Source organism: Erpetoichthys calabaricus, chromosome 7 (genome assembly GCF_900747795.2).
Source record: "Erpetoichthys calabaricus chromosome 7, fErpCal1.3, whole genome shotgun sequence".
Taxonomy (NCBI): domain Eukaryota; kingdom Metazoa; phylum Chordata; class Cladistia; order Polypteriformes; family Polypteridae; genus Erpetoichthys; species Erpetoichthys calabaricus.
In genome coordinates, this window is record NC_041400.2 from 3051061 (window position 1) to 3070700 (window position 19640).

Consider the following 19640-nt stretch of genomic DNA (forward strand, 5'->3'; position numbering starts at 1 on the left):
CAATAAATAGTCTCATTAACGGAGAGCACTTGAGAGAGGTAAGAGCTCTTCGCTGCTTGACGGCAGGAGACATCGGAGACATCTTAGGCTTCTCTGCAGAGGACATCGGATGAATAGCAAACCGCCAGTGCTGCTCATTATGCACGGGACACATGTGGGCACACTGCACTACAGGCCCAGAAATTTGTAATTCAGGTGGTCTGCTCGCTTGTCATTTTTCACTGACTACCTTGACTTAATAATAATAATTCCTTAAATTTATATAGCACTTTTTTCACTAATTTACATAGAGAGTGGGAAGTCATCATTAATGTGTAGCACCCACCTGGATGATGCAACGGCAGCCATTTCTCCACTGCACGTTAGCTATTAGGTAGTGAAGGGGAGAGAAAGAATACAAGCGGCTGAAGTGAGTTTCCTCCACAGGGTGTCTGGGCTTTCCCTAAAGATAGGGTGAGAAGCTCTGTCATCCGGGAGGAGCTCAGAGTAGAGCCGCTGCTCCTCCACATCGAGAGGAGTCAGATGAGGTGGCTCAGGCATCTGATCAGGATGCCTCCTGGACGCCTCCCTGGTGAGGTGTTCTGGTCACGTCTAACCAGGAGGAGGCCCCTCGGGGATGACCCAGGACACACTGGAGGGACCATGTCTCTCGGCTGGCCTGGGAATGCCTCGGGATTCCACCAGAAAAGCTAGTAGAAGTGGCCGGGGAGAGGGAAGTCTGGGCATCTCTGCTCAAGCTGCTGCCCCCGTGACCCGATCTCGGATATGTGGAAGAGGATGGATGGATGGGGTGAGAAAGAGAGCCAATTAGAGACCGGGGATGATTAGGGGGCCAGAATGACTAGGGCATTAGCCAGGACATCGGGGTACACCCAATGCTTTACACCCTACTCTTGATGGCCACAGAGAGTCAGGACCTCGGTTTTATATCTCATCTGAATGATAGTGCCATTTTTTGCCTGTCTCTGAACTGGTACATTGGGATCCACATTCAGACCACAGGGTAAGCGCTCCTTGCTGGCCTTGCGTTGCACACCTCTTCCAGCAGAAACCCAAGCTTTTCCTGGTTGATCTCACATCCAAGTGCTAGTGTCTTATAATAGGAAAAATCAAATTAAGAAAGCCAAAGTGCATATTAAATAAAGTACACTTGAAGCCCCTCCGACTCTATGGCCTTCTTGTTCAGGTCATGCACCCCTGTCTATTTATTACGTTTGGATTTCCCACTTAAACTCCTCGGTACCACACTGAAGCACTCCCTCTGACATGCTCTTTCTTTCTCAAATCCTGGCTTCTGTCCCTGCCACCAGTTCACCAGTGTTCATCCTCACTCCCCTCCTAATTGTAATTTGTGGGCCATTCACAGAGAGTGACATTTGAACCTCATTTTCTAGGACGTTCCTGGGTAATGCTTGCCATACATTAGGTCCTGTGGCTTCTGGTGTAGAGCTTTCTCATGGCCCATGGTAGCCTAAGGCCGGGTTTATACTTCACGCGACGCATGCTCCAGCAGACGCTCCTGCTACACAAGCGTTTTACTGTTTATACTGCGCACGTACTTCACGTAAATCTGGAAGAATCCACCAGGTGGCAGTGCGAGATATTATCACGGTGAGAACAGGTTCAGCTTCACTGTGTTGTGAATTGCCTGGAACACCCATTAAATTCTGATGACACCTTACCACCATATCTCTGAAAAGGATATTTTAATGATTAAATCCGTCAATCCAGGGGTGTGTCCAATCCAGCAAGCATTGGGCACGAGGCAGAAACACTCCCTGGATGAGGCATCGGCTCCGCAAGGTGAACACAAGCACTCACACACACGCTGGCGTCATTTTAGTGTAAACAAATCTGCATATCTTTGGAAGGAAACAGGAGCACACGGTGGAAACCCAGCAGGAGAACATGGAAACTCCAGGCAGGGAATACCAGCGACATGACTCCCAGTGAGACGGCAGTGCTACTGCTCTGCCACCATGTCACCCCCATGTGTGTAATTATTAAGTGTTCATTATTTAACCCTATAACGCCTGAATTTTTAATTTCAGGAAAAAAAATTTTTTTTGTTTTTATTCTTTACTTTCATAGTTATCAATATATAAAACAACCAAAATATATTAAAAAAATATAAAATTTGCAATGTTTTTTAAATGTAACCAAATTGTCACATTCGTCCATGGATCTATAATACAAGAATAAAAAATGCACCTTCATTTCTATATTGTTTTTCATCTTATTTTATTATTAAATAAAAAAAACAAACTGAAAGCTTATTTTATTTATAAAGTATAATACAAAATGTATTTGTTTATAATTTTAGTTAGTGTGAAATTGAACAAAACAATTTTTTTCTTTTGTGATACAAAGATGAACTTTGCATTTGCTGCAGAAAAATACTGGTGCACTCTTGCAATTTACATTTTTGCATCTTCCTCTGTTTGTGACCTCAGGGTAATGGTGAAGACCATCCAAACGGATATCACTTCCAGGGATACTTTTGGTGGCAGGACCTCTTCTCTTTTTGTTAGCAAACTCAACATCAGTAGAACTAGTTGAAGGTCTGCCTCTTTTTGTTGGTCTATTACTTTTTTCTTCAAGAAGAAGAGCTTCGGTGATGCTCATTTTGAACTCTTGCAGACTTTGGATCTTTTTTTTTGGTAACTGAAGGCTCTCACAGTCTCTACGATAAAGTAGCCAAGAGTTCACAACAGTCACATCTATAAAATGAAAAAATAATTTGTGATAATATTTTTTCGATCTGATGTGAATTCTGTACAGTGCAATTAGCGAGTCCATCAAATCAACACCTCCCATAAACTGATTGTAGGTTTTCACAATAGCGGGGCAATCGATTGTGATGGTTTGTTTTGTCTTTTTGTCATATCGCTTACAGTTGGCCTTTGGTTCTGCCGAGGCAAAAGTTGACATAAGGTTTACAACTCTATTATCTGCCCATTTCACTACACGTACTTCAGTATCTTCAACTAGAGCAGTCACTTCTTGATGGGACCCTTTGCCTCTTTTCATCAAATCTTTGTCCTTGATTAGTTTGATGCCAGGCAAACGATTGATTCTAACAGTTCCCAAGCTAAATATTTTTTTCTTTGCTAAAGTTGTCATCAAAGGAAGTGACGTAAACCAGTTATCAAAATATAATAAATGGTTCAATCCAACAGGAATTGATTGGGCCAATTTCAGTACTACATTTGAACTAGCTCCCAAGTCGGGTTCTCCTAATACCGGTTCAGTTTTCTCTGAATATATGAAAAAATCATACATGATGCCTTTGTCATCGCAAAGAACAAATAATTTGTATCCCCACTTGTGTGGTTTGCTGGGTATATATTGTTTCATGCTTGATCTACCTTTGAATGGAACTATCTGTTCATCCACGCATAGCATTTGGGGCATTGGTATTTCCCGAAACTTTTTTTGTAAATGGTCTATCAAAGGCCGGATCTTGAATAATTTATCTGTTTTCTCATTAGGTAAGGGAATTTGTGAATTATCATTGAAGTGAATCTTGGACTTTATTTCTTCCCATCTATCTCTACTTATCACTTCCGATACAATAGGACAGTTTAGTTTGCTCTTCCAATATAAACGTGAATTTGAGAGCTTCACCATAGACATAGCAAGCAGTGTACCCAAAAATTGCTCAAGTTCCTGCCTACTCAGTGCAAGAGGTTTATTAGGATTTTGCTGGATTGCATAAAGATTTGATTGGTCGACAATATGAGTAATGATATCCTTCGAGAAAAAATGTCTAAAATATTCAACAGGACGTTTTATTACCCCAGAAGAATCTATTTGTCCTAACCATTCAGGCATAGGTCTAGCTGTACCGTCTCCAGAAATGTGCCGCCAAAGAGGAATTCTTTTTGATTGGAAATTTCTTGATGTAGATGGCTTTGAACTTGTAGTTATTGGAATTGATTCTTCAACTTCAACAACTGAAGTTTCTAACTCATCTTCACTAGTATTATCATTACTAACTACGAGGTCTTCTAATTCATCCAAATCAAAATAATCGGGCGCATATTCACTTCCTATCATGGGAAAAAATAAATAGTTATCAAAATAGTTTGAATAGCAATATAATTAAAATTTTATATCCATCCATCCATTTTCCAACCCGCTGAATCTGAACACAGGATCACGGGGGTCTGCTGGAGCCAATCCCAGTCAACACAGGGCACAAGGCAGGAAACAAACCCCGGGCAGGGTGCCAGCCCACCGCAGGGCATTTAGAATTGCCAATGCATCTAACCTGCATGTCTTTGGACTGTGGGAGGAAACCCAAGCAGACATGAGGAGAACATGCAAACTCCACGCAGGGAGGACCTGAGAAGCAAACCCAGGTCCCCAGGTCTCCCAACTGCAAGGCAGCAGCGCTACCCACTGTGCCACCGTGCTGCCCAAATTGTATATTGTAAAATGAAAATTTTTAAATATAATACACATTTTATTTACCAGTGTCATCCGTATTAGCATCTGGTTCCTTGTCTGAGTCTGTACCGCTTCCATCTAGGTCATAAATTCGCCGTTTTCCATAAAACAAACCACAATCCATGCTGTGGTAATTTTTGTCACCGTCGAATCAAAAGACGAACGTAACGAATTCGTTACGTTTTGAAAAAGCGGAAATATATAATAAATATAATGTTTTTTATGAGTATTACACCTTTGACATAAAAACTACAGTTTTATGAACATATACAAAAAATATCAACACTAAAACTTCACTAGATTGAAAATTATCGTGAAATGCACTGAACGCCAACGAGCACCTAACCACACACGCACAATCGGTCGAAACATGTGCCACTATTCAAGCATTTGGCCGCTAAAATGCCTGACTAACGGTATGCATTTGTAATAGTAAAGTGCGCCGATTTCGTTGACATCGTCGTCGGCTCCAAAAGCTTTAGAATTTCTGTACCAGATACGTTTTAATTAAATGTTACGAAAACGGCGCGCTCGGCGTTATAGGGTTAAATGAAGTTAACGACTTATCTGTAAAATGTAACATACAGATTTTAATGCATTTCATCATGAAAGTGATATCAAGTATAAATCTAAGGATTCTAAATGTGCAGAGAGTTGGAATATCAGAAATGTGATGTGTTCTGTGTGGCGATTGCTGCTGTCAGGTCCGGAGGAAGCCCCAGAAAAAAAAAAAGACGACACAAAAGACGGTATGTGAGACTTTTAAAATGTGTCCTATCATTACGATTGGGAATATGCAACGCATGAATATAAAAGTACCACGAATGCATCTGTATGTCGGCATTTTGCTTCACTACATTGAAGTGCATTCATCGATCCCAGAGGATCTGCACAGCGACTTTCTGTCACATGTAGATAGTAAACGGAGACAGTGACGTCCCATTACTACTTTTATCACACTGCACCCCTGACTTTTTGCTGGTACTGCAACTCGCACACGCGTGGCGTTAATTTCTGAGGACCTGCTGAGAGGACGCGTCAAATGAATGCTGGGAACACGTGGCAGCCATGATGTGTACGCGTTCTGAGCGTGAAGTATAAACGAGCCCTTACACCGCTAAGCCCAAGTCCACCTTAATAAAAGTACTGTACATTTAAAAGTCTGGCCTTGTGCCCATCCCATTGCTATGTCTCTGTCATTCGAAAAGATGGTGCATCTCAAAAATATTTAGTAATGTATTGCATTTGTCATTACGACAGATGGCATATTGCAAATATTAACACTGGCTTTTTATACCAAATGGCATACAACACGTTGAAGCCCACATCGATTATTTATATTAACACATCAGGTTCATAATTAAAGGAGCTAGGCACCCTTGACGACTGCCATGTTGCATGGCTTACACAATGTGCAGGAACAGATGTGGAATACCCTCCAGGAAATCAGAGTAGCCACTTGTTGGCCTTGGAATACTTCACTTGGCATCTCAATGTCGCCACTGGCCAAAGGTGTAAGTAATTTTGAGGGTAAAACAACTTGCTCAGTGTCATGAAGGTGAAGTGTGGATTGGTCTCGTAGATGTCGTCATATGTTTTCAGTGCCACAGTTCCTTGAGGTGCCCCAATGTTACACACCACCATTTTTGACACACCGTTCCTGAGCCTTGCAAACTGCTGTCTGTGGGTCAGAATGTCCATGATATAAGAGATTTTAGGGGTACCAGAGATGCTCAGCATTGATGATGAGGAATAATGGTGTTAAAGGTACTGGAAGAATTAAAGCGCATTATCCTGACTGTGGTGCCAGCTTTGTCCAAGGAGTGGGTAGGCTCTGTGGAGCATGGGGGTCAACACTACCTCTCGTACACATACAGGTGTTGAGGATAAGTGCAGAGGGTCAAGGTGTTCTTGTACCTGGGGTTGGAGCTGTTTTAGGACTGGCCCCACAATGTATGAAATAAGAGCAACTGGTCAGGTCTGCCCTTAATGCCATGCAATGGCAATGTCAAGGCTCTATGAGTCATCCCCGCTGGACCTGGGGCTCTCGTTATGTGGTTAATTCTGCCCCCCTGTCCATCTAGGAACATACACTCATAATGCCAGGCCTCTCAGGTGAGTTAACCTGTGACAATGTGATTTACAAGTATTTGTATTAAATCCAAACGCGTTTTTCTACCTATTGCGACATATGTCTGGTATGTAGTTTCCAGACATTGTCATTGTAATCCATCCATTTTCTAAACTGCTTATCTAAAATCACTAAAAAAGCTGTCCCTGGCACTCTCTCCAACATGGACACAGTATCAGCCTACCACAAGGCACATTCATGGACACAACACACACTCCTGCTGGGGCAAATGTACAACATTTGAAGTCGGGGCAGTTGATTTTTTTTTTTTTTTTTTTTGTTTTTGCCTGGTCCCCTTTGCTTTATTGCTGTCACAGAGTATTGATAACAAATACACAGGTGCATTTTGGGAACCAGTCCTGTAGGGAGAAGCAGTTCATTGCTCACTCAGCGTAGCAAATGACAGCTTTTTTAACATGAAGAAAGCACATGCTGTGTAGGCACTGAAGCGGGTCCAGGCTGTGTGACCCTTTCGCCACTGCCACTTGAGTTATTTTTAGCGCTCTTCCATTGTGTTCACATGCTCTGCTTTGTACCAGGTCTGGATACCAGGTCTGTCTTTAACTTTGAAGTTCATATGAAGTGATTAAATTAATTAGCAATTAAGATGCCTTGTTTTAATTATCTATCCCTCTAGTTTTACCTTTCTTGGGAAGTTCTTCACTGTGTTTATTTTTGAGTGGTTAGTCACCTGAATGGGGCAGCATTGTTTTTGAGATGCTAGCTTTCTAAAGAACATTTAGTTTTATGTATAATATGAACTGATAGTAATGGCCTCTGTCTGTTGTATTGCCTTTTCTCTTTCAGAATGGACTCAATGCTCTACATTTGGCTGCCAAAGAAGGCCATGTTGACCTTGTCCAGGAGTTGCTGGACAGAGGCTCTGCGGTGGATTCTGCCACTAAGGTAACACTTTACAATGCATCTTACTGACAAAGGATGTTAGTAACATGAAGGGTGTCGTCTTATACCCTCCAACCCTTCCAGAAAGTGTGTGGGTGAGGCAAACGAGACATTTTGTCATTCTGCCTGTAATAATCCGAAGTGGGGACTCTGACATTAGCCCTTTATTGACGTGTTGCTCCACTCTACTTTATGTAGCAAGGGGTTCTTGTTGGTGTCCACAATGAAATACAAGCCTTTTGTACTCACAGTGGTTTGTGTTTGAGCCACTAGCTTAATGAGCTGAAAGATAATTCCTCCGGTAATGGTGTAATGGCATCATTTGTGGTAAGTAAATTGTGTTTGAGCTACGGCTATCATACATGGTGCCCCACACGGGAGAGTACATTTTAAAGGACCCATTCTAGATCACAGTTCTTATGACTTTATCAGCAATTAGATAAAAACTGCATGGAGGTTTGCAGACACGAGATTGTAAATGTCCAGTAACTACGGGGAAGTTCCTACTTGCCGCTTTGCCAAGGTAGGCTTCGGTTCCCTGCCACTGTGTAGGATAAAGACGGGTCATAAAATGGAGGGATGGGTTAATGTCACATTGACTTACCACAAATTGTGTAATTGGAGACTCTTGTGCTTTGTCTTTAAAATGAAGAACATTTATTATCACAATACCTTGTACTGTTTTTTCTGTTTTAAACCAAGAAGGTGCCTTGTTTTGGTTTGGTTTTTCTATTTTTATTATGAAAATGTATGTAATTTTCTAACAGTACTGTGCTGAAATGACCATACTGTCCAAGCAGCCATATGATTGAAATGCTTCTGGAAAGTTCTGCTGCTCCTCTCATTTCAAATCAACATGTTAGAGAGGGTTGAGCTGTTGTCTCTTTAATGCCATCATTTCAAAGAATACTTAGAACTCTGTAGTTGGGTATTAAAACTAGATAACTAATAAGTATACTGTGCCTTCAAAAAGTATTCAGACCCCCTCCACTTCTTCACATTTTATGTTGCATCCTAGTGCTAAAATCATTTAAATTACTTTTTCCCCCCACAGAATGACTACAAGACTTTAGCAGGTTTTGTAAATTTATTCAAATTTAAAAACTGAAATATGGCATTGATAGAAGTACTTGGACCCTTTGCAATGACGTGATATTCAGCTCAGGTGCATCCCATTCTATTGATCATCATTGAAATGTTTCTTCACCTTGTTTGGAGTCCACCTGTGATCCACTCAGTTGATTAGACGTGGCTAGTAAAGGCACAAGCCTATCTATAGAAGGTCATACAGGTGAGTAAAAATCAAGCCATGTGGTCAAAGTAACGTCCTGCAGAACTTAAGAGACTGGGATTGTGTCGAGGGACAGATCTGGGGACGGCTACAAAAACATTCCTGCAGCAATTAAGAGCACAGTTGCCTTCATAATTCTTAAATGGAAGAAGTTTGGAACCACCACGAATCTTCCAAGGGCTGGCCAAAAAAATGTGCAAACCTTTCTGAAAATATATTTTCATAATGAAATTCTGGGTTATTGAGATGATTGATTTGGCAAAAATTAAATCTACAACATGATACAGTAAGCATAAAGTGAAGGGGTCTGAGAGCTTTCTGAACTCACTTTATGTACACTGTCATATGAAGGTGATTTGCCATTTCCGGTTAACCTAAAATGCTCAACTTTTCTACTTTAGAGGCAAATCAGAGAATCTGAAGAAAACTGTACACAAATATGAGGATAGTATGTGAGCTCAAGCCAGGCCCCCAGAGCAGTGCAGCAACATTCCTGACCTCTGTTACTGCGCCATCACCTGACATTCGAAATGGCTTAAGCACCAGCAATGTCCGTCTTGCTTACCTTTCTAATCCCGACAGCCTGTTGTAGTTGTAATTTATTGAATGTACTGTAATAAACAGGACAGACCATGATAAACAATGTGACCCCATATAACTGAAGTTTTAAAAAACAAAGAAAAACATGCAATTATTGCAGAGAGGTCTTCTGAGATGCACTTTCACAATTGAACTGATTCAAGATGGCGGATTTTCCAGACTTGGGTTCTTCTAGCAGGAATAGGTGGGTCCAAGGACCCCAGAAGTAATGTCAGTGGCGGTATAGCTGTCAATATCCTAGAGCAGCGATGAATTACAATCAGTAGAGCGCTTAAGCTGTCCCCTATGTGCATGACTGTGACAGTGTTTATTAACGTTACATGGCTTTATTCATTTGTCAGCAATAAAAGGGTTTCCCTACTTTCCAGATAGTCATATTTCACTATTGTGTAATTGTTGTAGACTGATTTAACTGTCACTTGAATTATCTTTACCTGTTTACTGTACAATAATCAAAAAAAAACTTTTTTTTCTGACAGAAAGGAAACACAGCTTTGCACATTGCATCGTTGGCAGGACAGGCTGAAGTGGTGAAGATTCTTGTGAAACGCGGAGCTGATGTTAATGCGCAGTCTCAGGTTGGTCTCATACACATATACAATAGCTTCCTCCCATCCTCATCATTGTTGCCTTTTATTTTCTTTTCAATAAAAATATCTTTAAGCAGAAAGTACAATTACCTTTTATTATTCTAAAAAATATGATTCTTTATGGGCGACGTGACTTACTCAGGTCACACATATTAAGCCAGTGATGAAGACTGAACCAGTAATCTTGGAGTTTATTATCACTTGGGGCTCATACTGCCTGCATGTCATTTATAATGTCATCAAAGTAGATCTTTTTGCATGTAGACTTTGTTTTTCTTCTAGTGACCTTCCACACTGAACACTCACTGCCCCTAAGCAATGTGCAGAGTTGGTATGCCATACTTGGTTTTGTATTTCTGCAGTAAGAGCAGCAGCAGGTAAACAGAGTCGCAAAAGAGTTGCCAAAGGAGTCCATTGATAGCGAATGATTGGAATGCTTTAACATCTCTCTTTAGAAAGAGAACTGCATAAATTTGCGTTTCCTTTTTTTTTTTATAATTAGCACTCTTTAACAGGAGACGTGCTAAGGATCACACAGCCGACTCACATGGGAAGATTTATATAGTACAGCACTGGACCAGAGCAATATTCACATAGCTGGCCCCCTAGGTGTCATTTAATTGAAGGAGTGAGTCATTAGTGACACTGCCCCTGAAACTTCATTTTAAAAAAAAAAAAATTCTACTCTAAATTGCAACTTTCAACAATAAACATCACCCTGGGTACTTTACAGAGGTGTGACATTTGTTTCAACATCTCTTTAGTCTGTTAGAGTAGGACTTCAGCTGCACGGAGTTGATAGCTTTTTCTCTCCGTCTCAAGTACCTTCTCTTTAATTTTCTGAAGTCAGTTCCATGTACATTATATGGTCAAAAGTACGTGGACAACCCTCCAAATAATTGAGTTCAGGTGTTTCATTGTTACCAAGTGCCATCAAATCAAGCTGATAGCCATGCTCTCTCCATTAACAAACATTGTGTCCTGCTGAAGAGCTTAGTGACTTTTAACGTGGCACTGTCATATAAGATGCCAACTTTGCCCCAAGTTGCGATTTGAAATTTCTGCTTTGCTTGATCTGCCCTGGTAAATTGTAAGTGCTATTATTAGAAGGTGGAAGTATCAAGGAGCAACAATAGCTCAACCATGAAGTAGAAGACCACACAAACTCAGAGTGGGGCCACCAAGTGCTGATGCACATAAAAATGGTCTGTCCTCAATGGCATCACTCTCAACAGAATCTTGGACTGCACCTGAAAACAACATTAGCACAAGAACTGTGCATCTGGAGCTTCATGAAATAGCTGCCTATGGCTGAGCCTAAGACGATACATAAGAAATTTGACAGATGATAGGAGACCATTCAGTCCAGCAAGCCTGTTTGTTTAGCTAATAGCTAAGTTGTCCCAATATCTCATCCAGATCCTTCTTAAATGTTGTCAAGAGTTTGTTTCAACTATGTGTCTCGGTAGTTTGTTCCTGAGTCCCACAACTGTTTGTGTAAAGAAGTGCTTGTCTGACTTCCGTCTTAAAATACACTTCCTTTAATTTCCATTGATGTCCTGGAGTATGTGATTCACCCTTAAGCTGAAAGATCGCAATATGCAGTGCTAAGCGGTGGCTGGAGTTGTGTAAAGTTGCTGCCCGCCATTGGATTCTAGAGCAGTGAAAGCATGTTCTTTGGAGTGATGAATTATACTCTAACCTTGCAGTCTAATGGACTGACTTGGCTTTGACTTAGCACTGGTGCCAGGAGAATACTACCGGACTGCATAATTTCTACTGTAAAGTGTGGTGGTGGAGGGATTATGGCAGGGTTTGGGCTAGGCCCTTTGGTTCCTGTGAAGAGTACTGTCAGTACTACAGCATACAAAGACATTTTAGACCAGTGTTTCCCAACCTCGGCCCTGTGGCCCACCTGTGACTGCAGGTTTTTGTTCCAACCGGATTCCTAATCAGTGACAGCACCTGATAGCATTGATCTCATTTAATTAGCTGGTATTATTTTTCTTTTATTCTACATTCATAAAAGCACAGCAGCATGATTTTTACATTTATAAGACATTTAGAAATATTTCTGGTTTTGCTATAGATTTAAATGCTTGACTTAACTCTCTTTTGTTGATTTCATTCTATTTTGCACTTTCTCTGTGCAGTTTTCCCCTTTGTTGTATCTTATTAATGACAATTAAAAATGAGAAGAGCAGACATGCTGGCAAACAACACAGAATAATCAAAGGCTGCAAGTACTTTTGCATCAGACCCACTAATTGGTAAATAATGGATTAATTAAACAATTAGAACACCTAGAAAAGTAGAATAAAAATCAAGATGAAAATATTGTTAAACAGAAAAAAATACATTATTCCCATATAACTGCTTGGTATATTTTAATATATATATATATATATATATATATATATAATAAAATATAATTTTTTTTTTAACCAAACTTAGTTTTCTAATTTCTATGTTGTTCCCAAAACACAGAACTTGGGAAATAAGACATCACTTAATTAGCCCAGGAGTCCAATTACAAACAGAAGCTGGTGAGAACAAAAACCTGCAGCGACGGTGGGGTGGGTGGGGGGGGAATCACAGGACCAAGGTTGGGAAACACTGTTTTAGATCATTGTGTGCTACAGTTTGGGGAAGACTCTCTCTTTTCTGTTCCAGCAAGACTGTGCCCCTGGTCCATAAAGACCTGGAAGAACTTGAGTGGCCTACACAGAACCCTAACCCTTTTAAAAACCCTTGGGATGAATTGGATCGCCAGGTGAGAGCCAGGTCATCTTGTCCTGACATCACAGATGCTCTTTTGGCTGAATGGACGCACATTTCCATAGATACACTTCAAAATCTTTTGGAAAGAAGAATGGTGGTTGTTGTAGGTGGGCCAACCCCATATTAATGATTTTGGAATAGGGCTAGGATTAGGAACGAATACATTAGAGGGTCAGCTCAAGTTGGATGGTTGGGAGACACAGTCGGAGAAGGCGAGACTGCTTTGGTTTGGACATGTGCAGAGAGAAATGCTGGGTATATTGGGAGAAGGATGCTAAGGATAGAGCTGTCGGAGAAGAGGAAGGCCTAAGAGGAGGTTTATGGATGTGGTGAGAGAGGACATGCAGGTGATGGGTGTGACAGAACAAGATGACGAGGACAGGAAGATATGGAAGAAGATGATCTGCTATGGCGACCCCTAACGGGAGCAGCCGAAAGAAGTCCAACAAGCTTAAATCGATGTGTTGGTCAGGTGTCCAGGAAACTTTTGGTCATATAGTGCACAACGTTAATAACAAAAATATTAACTTATTCAGTATTTCTGAAACAAAGAGTAAATGTAGGTATTTCATTTAAAGGAGTTTCCAAGGAGGGGTCTGGACCCTTCTATGTTTGATCTTTCTCATTTGCCTCAAGGACTGTTTCTACTACAGTATATGAGCCAAAATGCAAAAAAACAGAAATGCACTGCCTTTCCTCCACTTGTTCTGTAGCCAGATATGTATACCTACATTTTTATATAATTTTATTATTTGGCCTTTTAGCCGACCCTGCTAAAGTATGTTGGAGTGGGCCAAGGTCTTCACCAACAGCACTGTAAACTGCACTGTATATGTGCATAGACACCAGTGACTTTCACCCATTCCTTTTAGGATTGTGGCCTGATTGACGTGTCTCAAAAGTTCTGTTGTGAGAATGTGATTGTGATCAGCAGAGGCACGCCGAGGAACTTTCACAATGTAGGACTGAACCAAAGCAATAGTCGCCCACTACGTGTCATGTATTAGGGGAAATCATTTGTTTAATCCTGTAACACTGGACATGTAAGAAATACGTTTTAAAAATGTATTGTTAATTTTCGACTTGATTTGCTGTCTGTTATTAGTGATGGAGGAGATGGCCGTCAATACAAAATACAGGATGATATTGTATTTGTGTTGGCTTTATAGCTCATCTCATGATCTTGCCTTCTGTGACGGATGCTAACCAAAATAAATATTGATTGATCAGTCCCATGCTAAATTTGATGTATGGCAGCTTTCCTGTTTTCTATGAATAGCACACATCTGTACACATCTATTTGCAAATCCATTTTCATTACACTATTAAAAGTGGTCCTTAACATGAATAATGATTGAAGAAGTTTGCATTTGGCTTACTGTTTTATTCTTGGATGCTAATTGACACACATTGATTTCTGGATTGTTTCCTAATGCGCGGCACGTGCAAATAAGTAGCTTCTAAGCCAAATGGCAGTTTGCATTTTCTTATGAGGCTACGAATTGTACATGCATGACTGCCTATGCTTGGCGAGATTGCTGAAATAAGGCCATGCTGTTCAAAGGCTTTGAATCTTTTTCACAGGAAGGGATTTGTTCAACTGTCAAATGCAGGAACTCAAAAATAACTGCAGATGAATGCAGATGTCAGCTGTGGTGGCCTTTTTTTTCTTTTTCTTATTACAGGCTATGGCGACTTGACTCTGGGTATAAAAATGTGACTGCCTCTTTGGCCACCACCTTCTCCTCAGAGATGTGCATTTACTTTGAACAAGAGATCAGAAGGACAAGCCGTGTCCGCAATCCATTATTTTGCACATTTCATTTTTTTTTCATTTTCATTTGGTAATAAAGGGTCGTATTTAAATTTTCAAAGATAAATTTGATTATTTGCAGAGAAAAGGCAGCTGAGGCTAAAACCAAATCAGGTATTTTTTTTGAGATTCTTCCGATATCAGGGAAAAGCTACAAATTGAAAAATGACTTCAAATCAAAATGCTTGGATAAAATTCTGGGGTATGAGGGCAGAAAGAAGGCACACGTGGGGGGAAAAAATAAAACCTACAAAAAGAAATGTTTAAAAAAAAAAAAAGGGAAATAATTTTAAAAAGGTTCTGCTAAAATGCCTTGGATGGAATGGGATGGCGATGTGTGGTTAGCAATGCAACATCACAGGTCCTATATGCAAGCATACATACTGTACATGTGTGAAATCTATGTGTCTACATGGATTATTTATTTATGTATTTTAAGGTACAACTGTTCATGCCGTACACACTTTTAATGCACTTTACAGAGCCTATAAAGAGTAATCATCCTCATGAGAAATTTTTACATTTTATTTTTATCCAATCAATGTGGATTTAATTTGTCATTTTTGATGCCGATCAACAGACAAGGACTCTTTTTTTTTTTTTTTAATGTCAACATGAAAACAAGTAAAATGTAGCCATGGAAAAGCATAATTAAAATGGGTTTATACGGGTCTTTTAAATGTTAGTCTGGAGAATCTTTATCAGTAAAATATTCCAGATTTTGGTGCATAATACAAAAGGCTGCCTCACCACTTTTATGCTTAGCTCTTGGAATAACAAGTAGTCCACAATTAGGAGATCTAAGGCTACAACTTGGAATATAGGGGGACAGGCATTCAAAAATAGATGAGGAAACAAAGATTATTTAAAGCTTTCTATATCTTTTGCAGTGTTCTAAAGTCAATTCTAAAGGACACGGGTAACCAGTGTAATGATGCTAAGACTGGTGAGATGTCCTCAAATTTTCTTTTTTTACTGGTTAGGATTCCAAAGATTCTTAAGAGCTCTAAACTACACATGTGAAGTCTAAGCTCTAAACGTTATTTTGCACATATTTTCTTCAGCATCTCTGATCACAAAGCCTGCTTGTGTCTGTTCAGCTCACAGATGCTTTTGCAGCTGCTCTTCCCACATTTTGTGAAAGGACTAAACATCGGCAGCCACAGGGCAAAGCCAAAAAAGACAATAAACTGTCAAATAAGCTCATACTTAAAGATAATACAATCAAAAATGACATTGGTTTTATTAGTATTTTATTTTAGATTTGTTTTGTGTTAGTGGTTTTAATTCGAGTTCAGTTTTCATTTTTCTAAAGTTAACTTTCATTTTTTTCATAATTTGAAAATAATAATCACCCTTTGCAAGAAGCAAACATATTAAACGTGGGGTTATGATAGCAAGCCATAATGATAAAGATGGAGAGAATTATAACAACAATGGGAAGAATAACAAGAATAGGAAAAGAGGCAGCTTTGAGCAGTATGCCTGTAAATATTCAGATTCCAGAGGCGATGAAGTAGGGAACTTATGTGAGGAACTGTAGTTTAAAGCTGTTAAGAAGTTATTCCACTAATTTTGGAATTGGAGTTGGCTACAGGATAATAAATTCTTAATTTAAATAAGAAATTTGACAAATGCGAGGAGACCGTTGAGTCCATTTGGTGCTCGTTTTTTTTTAGCTAATACCGTAGTTAAGTGGCCCCCATATCTTATTCAGATTCTTCTTAAAGGTTCTCAAGGTTTCTGTTTCAACTCCATGTCTTGGTAGTTGATGCAAAGAGGTGTGGGAATCTTGAATAAAGAAGTGCTTCCTGACTTCAGTTCTATGTGCACTTCCCCTTAATTTCCACTGATGTCCCAGAGAATGTATATAATAACTTGTTATTTAATCAACATCCAACAAACAAAGTGTAGTAATCAGTTTTACAAACACTAATGAAAACCTTTTTAAGAACAAAAGTGGAAGCTGAAATGGTGCAGATGGCAAACGCCTGCTTCACTCTGTTCGTCTCAAGCCCATTACACAGTAAATAATGCTGCTCAGAATGCCTCTTTACTCCTTTAGTGCTGGATTCCACTGTCCTACTTCAGCACATGCAATGATAACAGTGCAGAAGTTCTAGAAGCATACCTGACACCAAGGGCACACCAAGCAGCACTACAAAATGCAAAGAAAAGAAACAAATCGAGGGAAGACTTAATGGTTATCTCTGTACCAAAGAAAAGGATTGGTGACATTCAGTAAACCTGTGATGAAATGCTTTGTGAGACTGGTGCTGGGGCACATTAGAGAACATGGTTTTGTACGCCAGGTCCTCTCTACATGGAACAAGTAACCCCGTGATTCGCTAGCGAATCGGAAATCCTAGAATGGCAATCGGTTTCTGTTCCGTCCGATATGTGGATGGATGACATATCATGGAGGGCGGGTGCGTCTGGGGATATGTCATTTAATCCAATAAGCATATCTGTACTAAAGCGGTTTCGTTTTGTGGAGACGCGAGTCTGTTGCCTTCGTTGACACCGACTGCTTGAACAGGTTGTGTTGTTTGGGGGCCGCCTACTGACTCTGGGAAGCCGCTGCGTCTGACGGTGGGGCGAGCGCCACAGCGCAATATGCGCCTCGGTGGGAAGCCGCTGCGTGAAGACATATCATGGAAGGTATATGCAGTGGTGTGAGCGGTCGCGTCCGGGTGGCTGTACAACCTGGCGTGCACGCTTTACCCCAGGTGCAGTCCACAGGTCATAGTCTCGTCTCTGTGTTTTCTTTGGTTTGAGCCGCGACTCCTTTCGCAAGCGCGTTGTCACAGTTGGTTTGAGCCGTGACTCCTTTCACAAGCGCGTTGTCACAGCTTTGGTTAGTAAACCTCTGGGGTTTCCGTACTGTAATACAACCTTTGAATCCTCTCGTTTCTTTTTTTGCTCTGTGGCGGGCGGCAGTGCGCGTGCGCCTCGATGTGCCCAGCGCCCTGCATCCATATCCGGTTTACAACCTTCAGTTAGTAAGATGGATTTGCAAAGCACTTTGAGTAGTGAGAAAAGTGCTATATAAATGTAAACAAAAATAATAATAATTATTAAAATGAGTATTGCAGCTACTTTAGCCTCGATTATGCAAGGAGAACAATCTGCTCCCATAATGTCAGCATAAAAAAAAATGGGAGGCCATCTGACATAGCTGCTTTAAATTTCACCATCTCTGACAACCTGGTTTGGGCCTGGCATATCCAGACTGTTATCCAGAAGGCTCACCATTGTTTGTTTTTATTTCCTCCACCATGTGAGGAAAGCCCAGACATTGCCATCTGTTTTCACGAACTCTGATAGGAGTCTGTACTCACTGGCTGCATAGCATCATCCTGGTACAGCACCTGCTCAGCCCACCTGCACACGCCTTCCTTCTGTCCTGGACACATCTTAACACATGTTGCCTTGTGAGCATATGTGGGGTGTGTGTACAGTTTGGGTTACCATGTTGTAAAAAGACAGATTTCTACAGTTTTGCAGGAATAGCACGTTGACTGCTGGACCATTCATTACCAGGATGTTGCAGTATGGGTCCATATCTATATGATAGTGAACTCTTACCAAAATTCATAAAAACGTACAGGAATGAATTAGAAATCAGTGGTTTTATTATCAACAGTACCTCTCTTCAAAATGTTAAAAGGCTGTTAATTACTTCATTTGCACCAGCATCACAACTAAAGATCTCCATTTGAAGGAGAGTCCTTTTAGCATGACCACACAGAGTGCAGGCATAGAAGCACATGTGATGCAAATCTAAGGCATTTCTTTGTGCTCACCACTCTTGTTGCACAGAACACATTTGATAGTTGGTAATTGTTTGCACTCGGTGTGCGGCAGATTGTCCATTGAGTGCTGTTCTGTCCACCATGACAGTTTGGGCACCTTGTGATGAAACACCTTTGGAGTAAGCTAGAGCCTACAGGTTCCACAATTTGTAATTGATTGACACTTTCACAATCACTGTCCCTATCATCAGATTATTCATCTTCCAACAAATCTAACATCAGCTACTTGATACCTGTTTTGCGACAACATAACTATGGACAATTTTTTTTTTTTTTTTAAACCTCCTGTTTGCTCGATCAGCTGCTGGATTGCTGCTGTGCCGCGTGATCTGCATCTTGCATGGCGCTTCGAACATTTAAAAGCCTGTACAGCAGCTGTTCTACTCTGTCTTTTATTACCGGCCCCTGGCATGATTAAATCTCTTGGCACAGTCTTGTCTCATGGGACTTGAGTTCTTGATATTTTTTAGTGTATAATTTAAAAATGGAATAAGAATATGAAAATCTAACATCACATTAAAGTTTGATAAATTCTGAAAAGAATGATACCAAACATATATACTGTATGTAGGTTTTAAAATAAGCCCAATAAAAAAGTCACATAAAAGCGTTGCACTTTTAGGCTTAGGATTTTATATGTGGAGAGTAGATTTTCCAAAAGCTGGTGCCTGCCCAAAAAAATATTCTGTGGTTGTCTACTAGATGGTAACTGAGACATGGAAGCAAGGATCTCCAGCAAGCTGGCTGTGTCTACTGTGGTTGTATACAGAGATAAGGGTTCTTCTCCCCTGTGTTGCGTCTTGACAGGCTCCATGACATACGACTTAACTCGTACCTCGTGTTCAAAGTACTAAACTGCAACCCAATCCAAAGGGGCTGTGATAGGCTAAAAGAATGCAACCGCCTGAATGCAAAAGGCCACATGGGGGCACCTTCTGGTCTTCTAAACTGTCAAAGTCGTTGATACAGCTGATACAGGAGAAATTGTGAATCATGAACTCGGGGACACTGAATTCCCCAGCGTCTGATTTGCATTTGAGACAGAATCCAGGAAGCACTTCTTTGCATTAGAGATTAAGGGGACCCTGAGACTAAATACTAAGCCATGTAACTGAGAGCAGAGGAGGTCCTGACAGCTTCTACAGATAAGATCTTGGGTCAGATCAGCTGTTAACCAAATTAGCTGGAATGACTAAACGTTTTCTGCTTGCTTATGAAACCTCTTGTGAATGCTCTTCTTTAGTGGTGAGGTTAGAAGACTTTC

General features: G+C 40.5%; 1 protein-coding gene across 21 annotated transcripts in view; it reads left to right on the forward strand.

Moving 5' to 3' along the window:
- The window catches only part of ank2b (ankyrin 2b, neuronal), a 512663-nt gene that overhangs the window by 286242 nt on the left and 206781 nt on the right, over positions 1 to 19640 (forward strand). For all 21 annotated transcript variants that reach the window (XM_051929737.1, XM_051929741.1, XM_051929735.1 and 18 more), the window contains exons 3-4: positions 7391 to 7489; positions 9857 to 9955. In XM_051929737.1, the coding sequence (XP_051785697.1) occupies positions 7391 to 7489; positions 9857 to 9955 (198 nt within the window). The remainder of the gene's footprint in view (positions 1 to 7390; positions 7490 to 9856; positions 9956 to 19640) is intronic.